The sequence below is a fragment of the Trichomonas vaginalis genome, chromosome VI (genome assembly GCF_026262505.1).
Source record: "Trichomonas vaginalis G3 chromosome VI, whole genome shotgun sequence".
NCBI classification, from domain to species: domain Eukaryota; phylum Parabasalia; order Trichomonadida; family Trichomonadidae; genus Trichomonas; species Trichomonas vaginalis.
This window is the reverse complement of record NC_067208.1, coordinates 15880881-15895955: the sequence shown is the minus strand read 5'-3', so window position 1 is coordinate 15895955 and position 15075 is coordinate 15880881. Positions and strand designations below refer to the sequence as shown.

Genomic DNA, 15075 nt, shown 5'->3' with positions numbered 1-15075 from the left:
AAAGTTTGTAGCAGAACATAGCCAAGACTTTAACATCAGACCAAGACAGTGCATACCTCAGCATGAAATCACAAGATTTTCTCACATTAAGCATAACATAACTCACTACACTACTGAAGACCATAACCATAACATAACTCGCATCATAAACCCGCTTCATAAGAACGCTCAGAGATTTAAAACAAGAGCGAGACTTTACCGAAGAACAAATGAAACATTTTCTCGAAGTATATAATTCCTCACACATTCTACAACAGGACATACACCCAAATTCAATGACACAACAACAAGAAGAAAAAGTATATACAAAAGAAACGAAGCCAAACACAAAAATATCAGAAATTCAACACAATTTACCCTATTCCTGGTACAAAAGTTCGTGTAGTTCTTGACGACAAACCGTTGACAAAGAAACGTTTAAGGTTAAGTAGAAACTTATATCGTAGACTCTACGCAAGGTAATGGATATTTATAAAGCTGCCGACGACTCTATTGCGTTTTATCTCGTCATAAATTAGTTGAAAGTAGTAATGGCAAACTTGCTGAAACCATTGACGAAGCAAAAACGCGAGAGTGTTATTGAAATACTTGGCTATAACATAAACGATGACACTTATAAGTAAGATATGAAGGAGGATTGAAGTGTTATACCATCTAAGAACTTGAGAGAGTCAAGCCAACACATCTGGGACCATTAGAGCGGAATACTGGAAAGACAAAAATATGCCAGAAGAATAAGAAAAATCTTCTAAACTTTTTCATTAGATGTAAATCAGACATGAACGAGAACAGTCATGATATCATTAATGGTACCATTTATTTACACCAAAAAAATATAATTTAGGTGAAGAGGTGAATCTCACCCGTTTTTCACCCTCGCGCTTAGCGCTCAGACCCTTTGGGTCTCGTGAAAATTCATGAATTTCCTTAAGATAGAAAAAATAAAGTTAGTTTTTTTTTATTTATTTTTTTATTTTGTATAAAGATATGATTTCAACAATGCACAACAACAATTCAAACAAACATACAGCACCAAACTCGCTAGTCATGACATCCTACGTCAATGTGTATGAGATGAAAAGCTTTATTCCTTCTTATATACTTTTGAAACAGAAATCCAGAAGATAAAGCAAGAACTTTTAACAAGTAATTTAGACTGTAGTGCGAAAGATGAAACAAATGAACAGTATCTTTATGAAATGCAGGACATTATTGACCATTTACCCAAATTGCCTGAAATCCAACAGCAAAAACTAACTATTCCTGAATTCGACGAAATAGAAGTGAAACCAACTGACTCAGTAAATAAAGAAATTCATACGTAAAAGTAAATTATGAGTTCTAGGATATCATGCAACCATAAAGTTATGAACAAAGATTGCGACATGTTTATAAAATATATTTCTGACATATTAAATCGGTGGAGGAAGTCTTTAAGCACATAGGCGATAACCTTTTGTTTCATTAGTTCGCAAAAGTTGTGTTTTTTGGGAGAAAGAGAGGATAAAGATTGAAGAGGTAAACTCGTGTGGGGTCGCTGGTGTAAGTATAGGGTTGTATGTGCCTATGGAGTGTATATAATTTTGGTATATTGAGGACAGATAATTTAAGCTCAGGTCGAGCTTTGGTTGAGTGTGAAGGTTAGAAATTCATTGTAGCGCTTTTTTTTTGCTTGGTGTAGGTGTTTTGTCATAGCTGGTTTTTAATATTCACATACTGTTAAACTAACGCCCAAAAAATAACTCCGCCCAAATGTTCCAAAAATGTAAAGCAGCAATAAGAAAATATAATATCAGTCAAGAGATGAGAAAGAATGCGAAAAAGACTATCACAGACTTAAGAAGAAGCAGAAAAGCCAGCAGAAGATAAAATGGATATGTTGACATTTCTGAACAAAAACTATCCAACTGCAGAAGATTTCCTTCTGTCTGACGTCAAGAAGAAATATAAAGAGACTTTCGGCATGATTAAAACATTCGATGTACTAAAAGAAGAAATTGAAGCTACGAAATTGTTTAGGATTTCAAATATACATCGTACAATTCATGTAAAACGCTTGTGAAAAAAAGAGGTGAAAAAAGAGGTGAAAAATTAGGTGAAAAAAAAAGGTGAGATCTCACCTCTTCACCTAAAAATTATTTTTATTGAATTCAGCACAAAATAATGAATTTCATTAGTTAGAAAAAATAACGCTAATTTTTTCTAAGAAAAATTTTTATTTTGTATGTAAAGACAGTAATGACAAACATTGAGTTTGAAACAGTTAGAAAGATAGACAATGACACCAAAGTGGTTAGAATAGGTGATTTAAACGTAAGATACTCAAAGAAATACAACAAATATTCTTTGTCAGACATTATATCTCCATCTGGAAAGAAAACAAACGACTGGGTTAGAAATGCTTCAACTCAGAAAATTTTGACAAGAAATCCTGAGCTTATGATATCAGTAGCATTTCATGGAACAAGAGCATATCTTATAGACAAAAGTCTTATACCAATAGTTTTGTTATGGTTAGACCCAGTTGTTGGATATAACTTCATAACATATGGTTCATTCGACTCAGAACGTTGCAGTGAAGGCTTACTTTATATCGTTCAGAAACCGAAGGACTTCAACACAAAAAGATATAAGATAGGAAGGACATATAATATAACTCAAAGATATGACAGTACAGTCAATAGAGTCAAGGTTGTGTTTGTTAATGATATGAGAGCTGCTGAAACAGAACTGCTTGAAGTTTTTGAGAAAATATATGGTGCTCCCACGAAAGGTAAAGAAACGTTTGAAGTAGATGAGATAGATAAAGCTATAAAATTATTTGACGAAGTTGCTGAAAAATACATGTAAAGCGTTTATTTTTGGTCTTTTGTGAAAGTCAGAAAATAACGCTAATTTTATTTTTATTTATTTTTTTATTTTGTATGTAAAGACAGTAATGACAACATTAGAGAACACAACAATAGTTATAGTCCATGAAGCTATAAATGAAGAATACGAATACATACAATATAACAAACAACTTCGCCTCATTCGTTCAGTCAAAGACGATATGTACCAAATGCAGAGTATAATGAATGCTCTTCGTTCTACAAAGCAAGCATATCATTGGTTTGAAAACCAACAGACAAAAGAACTTTTAGAAGAATTTCCTCATATGATTGCTTCCCTCGGAAAACCGAGAGAAGAGATTCCGTACGAAAATCGCAAGAATTTGGCTCCTGGTTTGAAAGGTTATTATGTTCATAGACTTTTAGTAAACGCTGTAGCAATGTGGGCTTCACCTCGTTATGCTTGTTATATTTTCATGATGTTAGATGAACTATATAAAGCAGAACGTGAAGAGATGGAAATGAAACTTCAAGCAAAAGATGAAGTCATTGAATCCAAAGACAAAAGCATACAGAAAAGAATACCGCGTTCGTACCAAAAGGAAAGGAAAAGAGTTATAAGTATATGATATATACTGAAGAGTTGGAGAAAGAAGAAGATAAAGATATGGTTATGTTGCATTTAGTCAGAAGAAACAACAAGAGCTTTTATGACTTAGCTAAAATATATAAATCTGACAGAAACTGGTTCTATCGTGAAAACTTACCGATTTCAATGACACCGAATGAAACAATAAAGGAAATTGTCAAAAATACTCTTCCTCAAACACACTATGACATCAAAGGTTGCACAATACTTACATTCAAAGAAGACTTAACATTACTGAAGGAAAAAATAACAGAATATTTCGATAACTTCAAAGAGGAAGAATAAAGTCACGACAACATTAACGATGAAGTCACGACAACATTAGCGAAGAGAGAATGAGGTGAAAAAAGAGGTGAAAAAACGGGTGAGATCTCACCTCTTCACCAAAAATATATTTTTGCTTATAAAGCTTCAGGGTCTATTTCTTCAACCATTTCACTTCCTTCGTCAATGTCAATAGAAGCTTCTTCAACCTTTGGTAAGAATTTCTGTATAACATCTTTGTTCGTTATTGTTTTCAGAGATGAAGGATAATATTTCACATTTGTTTCACCTTTCTTATATTCTTTCTGTTCGGAAAGATTTAAAGCAATACTGAAGAAGTCAATGTTAGAGTTCTTTATAACAGTATAGTGTATATCTTTGACATTCACGAAGAAACTCTTTTGTTTCAAAACTACTGCTAACTCTTGTGAAGTATAACGTTTGCGGTCAATGACGATAGCTAATGGTCTGACATACTGACCAAACTTAGATTCTTTCACAAACTTCTTGTTAAAGATAACATTAACATTTGAAGCATTATTGAACTCATTCTTGATGGCAGTAGCGAGAGCATTGTATGAAAAGAACTTGCAATCTTGCATGTGAAACGTATTCGGTCATTTTTTTAAAAATTAATTTTTTGTTAGAGATAAGAGCTAAAACTCGGTAAACAACTTCTTTATGTCTAGAAAATTCTATCTTGCCTTTTATTTTTTTCTCGCTGTGAAACGTATTCGGTCTTTTTTTTAAAAATTAATTTTTTGTTAGAGATAAGAGCTAAAACTCGGTAAACAACTTCTTTATGTCTAGAAAATTCTATCTTGCCTTTTATTTTTTTCTCGCTGTGAAACGTATTCGGTCTTTTTTTTAAAAATTAATTTTTTGTTAGAGATAAGAGCTAAAACTCGGTAAACAACTTCTTTATGTCTAGAAATTCTATCTTGCCTTTTATTTTTTTCTCGCTGTGAAACGTATTCGGTCTTTTTTTTAAAAATTAATTTTTTGTTAGAGATAAGAGCTAAAACTCGGTAAACAACTTCTTTAATGTCTAGAAAATTCTATCTTGCCTTTTATTTTTTTCTCGCTGTGAAACGTATTCGGTCATTTTTTTAAAAAATTAATTTTTTGTTAGAGATAAGAGCTAAAACTCGTAAACAACTTCTTTATGTCTAGAAAATTCTATCTTGCCTTTTATTTTTTTCTCGCTGTGAAACGTATTCGGTCTTTTTTTTAAAAAATTAATTTTTTGTTAGAGATAAGAGCTAAAACTCGTAAACAACTTCTTTATGTCTAGAAAATTCTATCTTGCCTTTTATTTTTTCTCGCTGTGAAACGTATTCGGTCTTTTTTTTAAAAATTAATTTTTTGTTAGAGATAAGAGCTAAAACTCGGTAAACAACTTCTTTATGTCTAGAAAATTCTATCTTGCCTTTTATTTTTTCTCGCTGTGAAACGTATTCGGTCTTTTTTTTAAAAATTAATTTTTGTTAGAGATAAGAGCTAAAACTCGGTAAACAACTTCTTTATGTCTAGAAAATTCTATCTTGCCTTTTATTTTTTTCTCGCTGTGAAACGTATTCGGTCTTTTTTTTAAAAATTAATTTTTTGTTAGAGATAAGAGCTAAAACTCGGTAAACAACTTCTTTATGTCTAGAAAATTCTATCTTGCCTTTTATTTTTTTCTCGCTGTGAAACGTATTCGGTCTTTTTTTAAAAATTAATTTTTTGTTAGAGATAAGAGCTAAAACTCGGTAAACAACTTCTTTATGTCTAGAAAATTCTATCTTGCCTTTTATTTTTTTCTCGCTGTGAAACGTATTCGGTCTTTTTTTTAAAAATTAATTTTTTGTTAGAGATAAGAGCTAAAACTCGGTAAACAACTTCTTTATGTCTAGAAAATTCTATCTTGCCTTTTATTTTTTTCTCGCTGTGAAACGTATTCGGTCTTTTTTTTAAAAATTAATTTTTTGTTAGAGATAAGAGCTAAAACTCGGTAAACAACTTCTTTATGTCTAGAAAATTCTATCTTGCCTTTTATTTTTTTTCTCGCTGTGAAACGTATTCGGTCTTTTTTTTTAAAAATTAATTTTTTGTTAGAGATAAGAGCTAAAACTCGGTAAACAACTTCTTTATGTCTAGAAAATTCTATCTTGCCTTTTATTTTTTTTCTCGCTGTGAAACGTATTCGGTCTTTTTTTAAAAATTAATTTTTTGTTAGAGATAAGAGCTAAACTCGGTAAACAACTTCTTTATGTCTAGAAAATTCTATCTTGCCTTTATTTTTTTCTCGCTGTGAAACGTATTCGGTCTTTTTTTTAAAAATTAATTTTTTGTTAGAGATAAGAGCTAAAACTCGGTAAACAACTTCTTTATGTCTAGAAAATTCTATCTTGCCTTTTATTTTTTTCTCGCTGTGAAACGTATTCGGTCTTTTTTTTAAAAATTAATTTTTTGTTAGAGATAAGAGCTAAAACTCGGTAAACAACTTCTTTATGTCTAGAAAATTCTATCTTGCCTTTTATTTTTTTCTCGCTGTGAAACGTATTCGGTCTTTTTTTTAAAAATTAATTTTTTGTTAGAGATAAGAGCTAAAACATTGCAGACAACTCCCCCATGTCTAGCAAATTTAACATTCGTCTCCAATTTTTATATATTTGGTTTAGAATGTTCGAAAATGCGTAATATGGTCATTAATATTAATTGAAAAGAACCTTGAATTAATTCAATCTGATCTCACAAAATACTTTAAATTACAAACTTTGTGGTTTGAATAGATAATTAGTATTAAACTCAAATAACTAGTTTATTTTTGAATAAAAATTCTTTGAATTCATTCAATTTTGTGAATTTTCCTTCAAAAATCAAGTTTAAATATCTTATTTGCCATATAATTATAAATACAATGAAACATATTCGAAATTGAAAAGAATGACTTTTTCTGTTCTTTCAATCATTCAATTTGAATTTTGCAATATTGGATTTATCATTAAATACCTATTAAAAACAACAAGCAATTTAACTTACCTTCAAATTTATTTGTGTTCTATTCAATCTTCTCAAAACTTATAATTTTCGGCTATAGCATGATTATATGCTATATAATATAATAAACCTATAATACTATCATTCTTTCAATTATTTGAAGAGAAAACCGAAAAAATCTATTTTCGGTCTATAACATGTTGCTCGGGTTATCTTTTAGTCGAAAGAGATTCTTTATTTTATTTTTATGCTCATTGGCCATACTAGATTATTTTGACGTTATTAAATAAGATCTGGAATTTTTGTTTGAAAAAGCGCGCCATTTTCAAATTGAATGATCTCTTCATATAATATTGTTGGCCAGATTCACAGAGGCTCTTCTGGCATTGTATATAAGGCTACAGACTCCAAGACAAACGAAACTGTTGCTTTAAAAGTAGTTAAAATGGATCAAGAAGAAGATGGTGTAACGGTTTCTTCAATGCGTGAAGTAAATGCATTAAGAAATATGTCCCATCCAAATATTATTACATTACGAGAAGTTACGACAGAAAATGAACAACTCCTAATAGTTTATGAGTTCATGGATAAAGATTTACGAGATTTTTTAACAAAATCCAGAAAACCACTCGACAATTCATTATTACAATCATATTCTTATCAATTGCTATCAGGAATCAACTATATTCACAGTATTGGTTTCATCCACCAACAAATTGAACCGTCTAATATCTTGATCAACAGGCAAGGTCTACTAAAGATTTCAGGCTTTGGAAAGTCTAGGACCTACCACCACCCAATGACAAGAAATATTTTAGCGATTCCGGTAATTTGGTATATGGCGCCAGAATTACTTATTGAAACAGATTATTACGGATTAGGAATAGATGTTTGGAGTGCTGGATGTATAATTGCAGAAATGGTAAGAGGAAACGTTCTTTTTCCAGGTGATTCTCCGGTTGACCAAATTGTGCATATTTGCAAGGCTCTTGGTACTCCTAGCAAAGAAGATTGGCCAGAGTTCCAAAGTGCACTATCAGATGACATCACTTTACCTCAAGCCGAAAATTTTGCAAGTTATTTCCAAAATATTAATCCAGATCTCCTTGACTTACTTCAGAAGCTCTTAACGATGAATCCTTCAAAGAGAATTACTGCAAATGAGGCTCTTCAGCACCCATATTTCAAGAATGTTCCTCAGGCACTTATTGACTTGTGCTCATATGGAGCGTAATGATAGAGGAATCCTATGTGACACATTCTTTGATATTAAAATGACTCTTATTTGCATATCTCTTAATAATGATATTAGTTTTTAACTATCTGGATTCCTTAAGAGTGTTTATTTGTATATTTCTTGTTATTGGATGTATTTTCATGTAAATTCTGTGTTTATAGATCTCAATTTTTTCAATTTTTCTTTTACGGCCTCAAATAAAACAAAAGCAGTTGTAAATCTTATTTACACTACAATTCAGGCTATGTTTCCTCAAATGCAATTATGAATTAATTAATAATTTGATGGATCTGATTCATGAATCATTGAATATAGTTGAACTGCTTGGAAATCATACATATATTAGCTTTTTATTTTAAAATCTACATGAGTTTTCATCAGCGTTATATATTTGATGCTGGGGAACAATATTTCATTTTATCCTAAAACTGTAATAAAAGTTTTTTTAATATTTAGAACTTCCAGAGGTGAACGCGGTCTCCCTTCTTTATCTTGAATGGAGCCTTAAGATATTCGACCATATGAGGAGTCTTCATTGCTGCAGCCAAAATTTGGCCTTCTGTGGAATTCTTTGCAATATCAAGCTTAGTTGAAGTTGCAATGAGATAATCCTGTGAGATCTCATTTACTGGAACGTGTGGTCCGGCAATTTTAATGATTCCATTACCCTTGAGATCAACAACTACAGCGCGCTTTCCTTGGTTCTCTCCTCCAACAACAATAACAATTGTACCAATCTGGAATGAAGGACGAGTTTCAACAACTGGTGGCTGACGATCCTGCTTTGTTGGCTTTTCAACTTGGGTGGCAATAGCTGGGCGAGTGAAGGAAATGCGTGGGATTCCTCTCCAAGTTGGCTTCTTCTTGTCTTTCTTTTCGATTGGATGGATGAAGAGGATTTCTGTCATCAAAAAGGCCGACGATTAAATTTTTGAATAAATAAAATTTTAAATCCTTCAAAGAATCATGAGCTGCAAATGTGGTGCATAAAAAATAAAGTTACAGTTATTTTGATTTTTCAATGAACCTTTTGTAATCCATAACACATCAAAATTTAAGCTAATATATACCTTAATAAGCGATGTTGCATAAAATTTGTAATTTCAATGTCTCTCAATTTTGAGCTAAAATATTTCTCAAATGACACTTTTAGTCGGGCTATTTCAATTTAAAAACATGATGAAAGACATATATAACAGAAAATAATGTATTTTATACAATAATGAATACGAAAAATAAAATCACATTTTTTCCATGAACTTGCTGATTTTATGCAATTAAGAGTAATGAAACATATCTGGGCGCGTAAAGGGTTGGCGTCCTAAGGCGTCCTGATGTAAACTATTCAATTTTTGAGAAGTTTACGCCATAATTGAATAGTTTATGGCGTCCTGAGAGGAGATTTCAACGGGTATGGCGTCCTAAAAATAGAAGAAAATGATTTTTTCTCGATTTTTCTAGAAATTGAATTTTTTAAAAAAGAAAAAAAACAAAACGTATACATTCAAGAAAGACTATAAATGAAGATTTTCTATTTTTTTTCATTCTAAAACATCTTTTTTTGGATAATTTTTTTTAATAAATATGTAAGAAAGATTGAAGAAAAAGTAAATTTACTTTAAGAAAATTCGTTTTACATGATGTAAGACCCATAACAACTATAAATATTCAATTATTTAAAATAAAAAAAGAAAAACAGATTAAATGTATCTCACATCAAAACCCATTGACCTAAGGATGTTAAGTTTCTGTTTTTAAAAGTTGATATTTTTTTTTTAATTTTAAGAAAATTAATAGCATGTTATTAGACAATAGGAGTGTAATGATATTGACTAAACAGAAATGAGAGAATAGAGATATAATTTTGATAAGCAATATTGCGAACAAATTCTGAAGTAAAATCGCGATCAATAATTGAAAATTACGATCATGTACTGAAAAATGACGATCGAATTGAATGAATAGAATTATATCTAAGAAAAAATAAATTGTATTTAGAAGATGAACAAAGAAAGGGGCAAACCCAAATTTTAGCTAAAAGTGACAGGGGAAAAAACGTTTAGTATTAAAAAAAAAGACCGATGAGAGCTTCGTTCGAAATATAGAGGGAACTGAGAATGCGCAACCATTCTCAGGGAATATTGGATGCTATTCCCGTTCCCTCTGTATGGAAAATTGAGGTTTTCAAAGGGAGTTAAAATAATATCAAATTTATACTAATTTACTTCAAAATACAAAAGTATTTGACAGCTAAAATTAGTTACTTTAGCAAGCCTATCAATACCCTTTTACGATTATTGTTACTTTTTCGAAATAAAAGTAAAAACAAATTTATACTAATTTACTTCAAAATACAAAAGTATTTGACAGCTAAAATTAGTTACTTTAGCAAGCCTATCAATACCCTTTTACGATTATTGCTACTTTTTCGAAATAAAATAAATTTATTATCAAAAACTTTTTTTTTTAGTAAAAATAAACGAAATTTTTTACCTTATGAACTTTTGATGGAAATATGCAAATTTAAAATAATAAAGAAAGCCGCGAGCGAAGCGATCGGCTTAGTTCGAAGATTTTGATTCAAATCTTTGCTGATCTGTAATTCGTGGAAGCCGCGAGCGAATCGAGCGGCTTAGGTCTAAGATTTTGATTCAAATCTTTGCTTATATTCCTTAAATTCTTTATGAAACTCGCAACAGTTCCATAAAAAATTTTAAATTCTAAACTGTCGAAATTACCGATCGGTAATCACACCCTTCACGGATGTGTCACTTTTACAGGCGTGTCACTTTTAGCTAAAATTACCCCTACTCTAAAGAAAGGTGTATGCTAAAAATCATTTAAAAAAAAAAAAAAAAAAAAAAAAAGAGGTAGTGGGGCTTCCAGGGGCTGCGCCCCTTCTAGCCCCGAAGATGTTTAGTATAAATGAAGTTCTTATATACGGGTCTTCCAGGAGCTTTTCACAAATTATATATGTTTTCATGTTTTGTCAAGACTTCTTCGTAAAATCAGACAAAAATAATGTTTAGGGTAGAAGGTTAGATATAACCTCTTTTCTAACCTCTTTTCTACCCTCTTGAATTTTCAAGACTTCTTCGTACATGTTTTGTCACTTTTCTGTCACTTTTCAGGAAAAAACATTTTTATTATATATATAAAATGAATTTTACAAAACCACCGTTACCCTTCTTTGGAAATAAGAGTAGATGTAAAGATATTCTATTGAGAGAACTTAAGAAACTACCGAATGGTCTAACATTTGTAGACTTGTTCGGTGGAAGTTTCTATATATCTCATTTGTGCCATACAATATTTCCTGACTCAAAGATTATATGCAATGACTTCGACAACTATATGAACCGTCTCAAACATATACCAGACACAAACAAAATATTGAAAGAGTTAAAAGAAAAGATACCTATAGGTAAGATGGAACGTATACCATTAGATAAGAAAAATACTGTCAGAGAGGTTTTGAAAAAGGCAGAGTATATTGACTGGGATAGTATATCTGCTAGACTATTATATAGTGGTGCTATAAGAGTTCATGACATTGAAACACTTATGTCAAAAGTTTTATATCTTAACTATACAAATGTTTTCAAAGAGAACATAGAAAAATATATTGAGGGTATAGAGTTTGTGAGATGTCATTGGACAGAGTTGTATGAAAAATATAAAGACAAGGAAAATGTTTTCTTTATAGTGGACCCGCCGTTCTATAACACATGGGATTTTCAATACCAAGTAGACTGGACTTTGAGAGACTCTTTAGAAACTTTAGACGTTTTACATAACCATCCATGCTTTTACTTTACATCCGATAAAAGTGGTTTGGAAAGTGTCATGAGATGGTTAGAGGACATACATGACTATGAGTTTAGATATGACAAGATAGAATATGAGAGAGGTCCTATAAACTGGAGAAAGTGTCATAACAAAGAAATTTTACTAGTAAGTAAATGTGGTTTGAAATAGGACTACTTGTTTTAGGTTTTTTCCATTGTGTCATTTACTTATTTGACGTGGCAGAAAGATATAGAGAATATGAAGATGAACCAATGCCTGCAAATGTTCAGTATATGTACTCGTAAGAGATATTTTTATCTAATATTAAATGGACGCACAGAACTTAGCGAATGCACAGCAACCTGGACAACCAAACCCAGAGAATATTCCAAATGAAGTTAGAATACAAACTGCAATGGCAAACTATGGTCAAGTGCCAACAGATGTACAAATGCAAACTGCCATGTCAAATGACGCTGCGTTAGGTTTGCCACCATGGTATGCAAATATGAGATGGAAAGAGTTTTATACAAACCCTGAAGTGGGATATAAACAACTTTATGCAGATGACGCGAACACAGGAGTTGACCCAGAATATGTTTTCTACCAGAGGAGAAATAGAATGTATGAGCTCCAGTTAAAGAATGCAATGGAACTCAGAAGGAAACGTAAGAGACTAGGCGGACATTAGATTTTTACATATAGTAAAATGGGTTTCTTTGGAAGAATAGGAAACTTCTTTCGAAATGTTGGAAGAGGTATATGGAATGGAATAAAAACCGTAGGAAGAGGAATTTGGAACGGAGTCAAAAATATTGGTAAAAGAGTAGGTCAGTTCGTTGGTATTATACCTAAAGACCCTGAACCAGAAGAACAAGCTCCTGTTATACAACAGCCTGAACCTGCACCACAGTCTAGTTGGCAACCAAATCCAACACCTCAACCGTATTAAAAAATTATATTTTTACCGTTCGATAGTAGTTGTATATGAAACTAAGTTCTAAGTAAAACGCGTGGTATAATGGAACTATTCTCTTTCTTCCATCTGTAGTAAACCATACTTGAAAGTCTGAAATACTTCCACTTGGTGGTTCATATAGCTTTGTAGGTTTTTCGTAAAAGTCATTTGCCAAGCATAAAAAAGAGTTTTGTGCACCAGAAAATGAAGCATGAACTATAATAGCATCTGGGTCGAAAACATTTTCATATGTTCCATTAGGGTTTTCGACTTCATAAAAGTCTGGGTGTACTGGATATGCTGCAGGCTGATTTAACATCCTCATAAATCTATACCATGCCAAGTTGTTATATTTTGTAGAAATATAAACGTCTTCTCCAAGGTCTTCTATTCTATTGAATTTAACAGTTGCATTTTTCCTGTCATATATAATATCGAGATGGTATTCTCCTTCGTCAATGTTGTACTGTTTTGCATATTCGAGATAGATATCGTTTATTTTTTCTTGAAAAGCTTGAAGAGTTGTTTCTAAGTTTACAAGCAAATTCACTTGTAAAAGTTTTCCCTGTTCAAATTTCTCATACGTACGTTTTTCTTTGTTATAGTATCGAACTTCAAAAGCGACCGTAAATGGGAAACCATGTATGGCTTCTGAAATGAACTTCATTCTACGAAAGCCAATAGCTTTTGTGACGGATGGGTCTCTTAACCATCTAAGTGGGTAGTCAAAACGATAGCCTTCATGCTTTACGGTCTCTGTCTCAAACTTTTGACCGACATTAGTAAAAAGTTCATCTAATGGTTTAGTTGTAGCAACTCTTGAATTTTCTTTTTCTATTGAAAGCATATTTTATCTAGAATAAAAATGTCGAAAGAAACAGCGTCTATGAGAGAAATACAACACAACCGACAACTCATTGTGCAAGCTCTAAATAAGAACACAACAAACTTTTCAAACTATTCTAAGATATCTGAGTCATTGAAAGAAGGAAACTTAAAACTGACGATAAACCCATTGACAGACGAGTTTCTGTTTCAAGACAGTAAGAACCATACTGTTTGTATAAATCCAACAAAAAGAACTTTAAACGAGAACCTATAGATGAACTTCTTTTGAAGGCAGATATTGACAACAAAGCTGACAAAGAGTATGTAGATGCAACAAGAGACTATATTCTCGCATGGACAGATAGAACATACCCACAAAAAACATCATACACATAACATCTATGACGTAGATGAACTACCAGCAATGTTAGATGACAAAGCAGATAAAACATATGTTGACAATAAAATGTCAAGTGAAGTGACAAGAGCTGACAAAGAATATTCTAAAAAGACTCATACACATACCATATCTGATATTACAAACTTACAAGAAACCTTAAACAGGAAAAGTGACGTTGGACATACACACGATTTCTTCGCAACTGTTGGTATAGAAAATATTGAAGGAACGGTTGAAGAAACTGGTGGGGATGTATTAAATTGGAAACCTCCTAACTTTCCACAAGGTTTAACATCGGAAGAAGACATAACAACGATGAGATACATTAGATGTAGAAATGTCTATGTCATGGAGGATGAAAACAAAGTTAAATTCACTGCTCAAGATTTATATGATAAAAAAGCTGACAAAACATATGTTAACGATGAGTTAGATAAAAAAGCTGACAAAACATATGTTAACGATGAGTTAGATAAGAAAGCTGACAAAACAGAGCTTCAAACGTTAAAGACAGAAATACTTCAAACAGTATATCCTATAGGCTCTATTTATACGTCAATGAACTCAAACAAATCCAGAAACAGTTCTGGGTTTTGGAACTTGGACTCAAATAGTCGACAGGTTTTTGTATTGTGCAAACTCTTCAAAGGAAACAGGTGGAAGTAAAACGATTTCAGGTGAAAATTTACCTGCACACAGTCACTACGTAGATTTAAGTACATCTCAAGCAGGTTGGCATAAGCATAAATTTTGGGATTGGCACGCCTTGAAAAAAGGTAAAGGATATGATGTTAAAGACGACGTTCAGTTTGCTATAAATTGTTACTGGAGTGACACTCAGGGAGATGGAAACCATACACATCGCGTTACAGGATATACACAAACAACGGGACAAAGTAAAGACTACATGCCACCTTACATGACAGTTTACGCATGGTATAGAATTGCTTAAGTCGTCATTTTCAACTTCTTTAGCATATTCGTCAGGAGTTGTCTTATATTTGTTAGGAAACTGTCCTTTGAAAAGTATACCACCTTGAACCTTAACAAGTTTGAAACGAGGTCTGACAATAGTAGTTTTATCTTCTGCTTGCAGTCTGTACATTTTGCCATGTTTGCCTAAAACTTCATAATATT

At 32.0% G+C, this 15075-nt stretch overlaps 6 protein-coding genes and 2 pseudogenes across 8 annotated transcripts, besides 6 other annotated features; 6 read left to right on the top strand and 2 right to left on the bottom strand.

The window, feature by feature from the left end:
- Positions 1-4349: part of a mobile genetic element that runs on past the window's edge.
- Positions 2939-3720, top strand: TVAGG3_0873110 (annotated as a pseudogene). The gene has a single exon. A coding segment is annotated over exon 1 (782 nt).
- A 1735-nt stretch (positions 4350-6084) lies between the features above and the next one.
- Positions 6085-6922: a mobile genetic element.
- A 138-nt stretch (positions 6923-7060) lies between these two features.
- On the top strand, positions 7061-7960 carry TVAGG3_0873080 (cyclin-dependent protein serine/threonine kinase protein; the record flags this gene model as incomplete). The annotated part of the gene is made up of 1 exon (XM_001293588.1): positions 7061-7960. The coding sequence occupies one exon, from the start codon at positions 7061-7063 to the stop codon at positions 7958-7960; it is 900 nt and encodes a 299-aa protein (XP_001293589.1).
- Positions 7961-8295: 335 nt separating this feature from the next.
- On the bottom strand, positions 8296-8881 carry TVAGG3_0873070 (ribosomal large subunit assembly; the record flags this gene model as incomplete). The annotated part of the gene is made up of 1 exon (XM_001293959.2): positions 8416-8871. The coding sequence occupies one exon, from the start codon at positions 8869-8871 to the stop codon at positions 8416-8418; it is 456 nt and encodes a 151-aa protein (XP_001293960.1).
- Positions 8882-9262: 381 nt separating this feature from the next.
- Positions 9263-9979: a mobile genetic element.
- Positions 9980-10776: a mobile genetic element.
- A 1-nt stretch (position 10777) lies between these two features.
- Positions 10778-10825: a mobile genetic element.
- Positions 10826-10977: 152 nt separating this feature from the next.
- Positions 10978-15075: part of a mobile genetic element that runs on past the window's edge.
- On the top strand, positions 11123-11634 carry TVAGG3_0873030 (phage tail repeat-like family; the record flags this gene model as incomplete). Its single annotated transcript, XM_051250133.1, has 1 exon — positions 11123-11634. A coding segment is annotated over one exon (512 nt), but the record flags the coding sequence as incomplete, so codon positions are not given.
- TVAGG3_0873020 (uncharacterized protein) lies at positions 12081-12443 on the top strand (the record flags this gene model as incomplete). The annotated part of the gene is made up of 1 exon (XM_051250132.1): positions 12081-12443. One exon carries the CDS (start codon positions 12081-12083, stop codon positions 12441-12443), a length of 363 nt encoding a protein of 120 aa, XP_051085607.1.
- TVAGG3_0873010 (serine threonine-protein phosphatase family) lies at positions 12462-12704 on the top strand (the record flags this gene model as incomplete). Its single annotated transcript, XM_051250131.1, has 1 exon — positions 12462-12704. The coding sequence occupies one exon, from the start codon at positions 12462-12464 to the stop codon at positions 12702-12704; it is 243 nt and encodes an 80-aa protein (XP_051085606.1).
- TVAGG3_0873000 (uncharacterized protein) lies at positions 12709-13557 on the bottom strand (the record flags this gene model as incomplete). Its single annotated transcript, XM_051250130.1, has 1 exon — positions 12709-13557. One exon carries the CDS (start codon positions 13555-13557, stop codon positions 12709-12711), a length of 849 nt encoding a protein of 282 aa, XP_051085605.1.
- Positions 14026-14890, top strand: TVAGG3_0872990 (annotated as a pseudogene). The gene has a single exon. A coding segment is annotated over exon 1 (865 nt).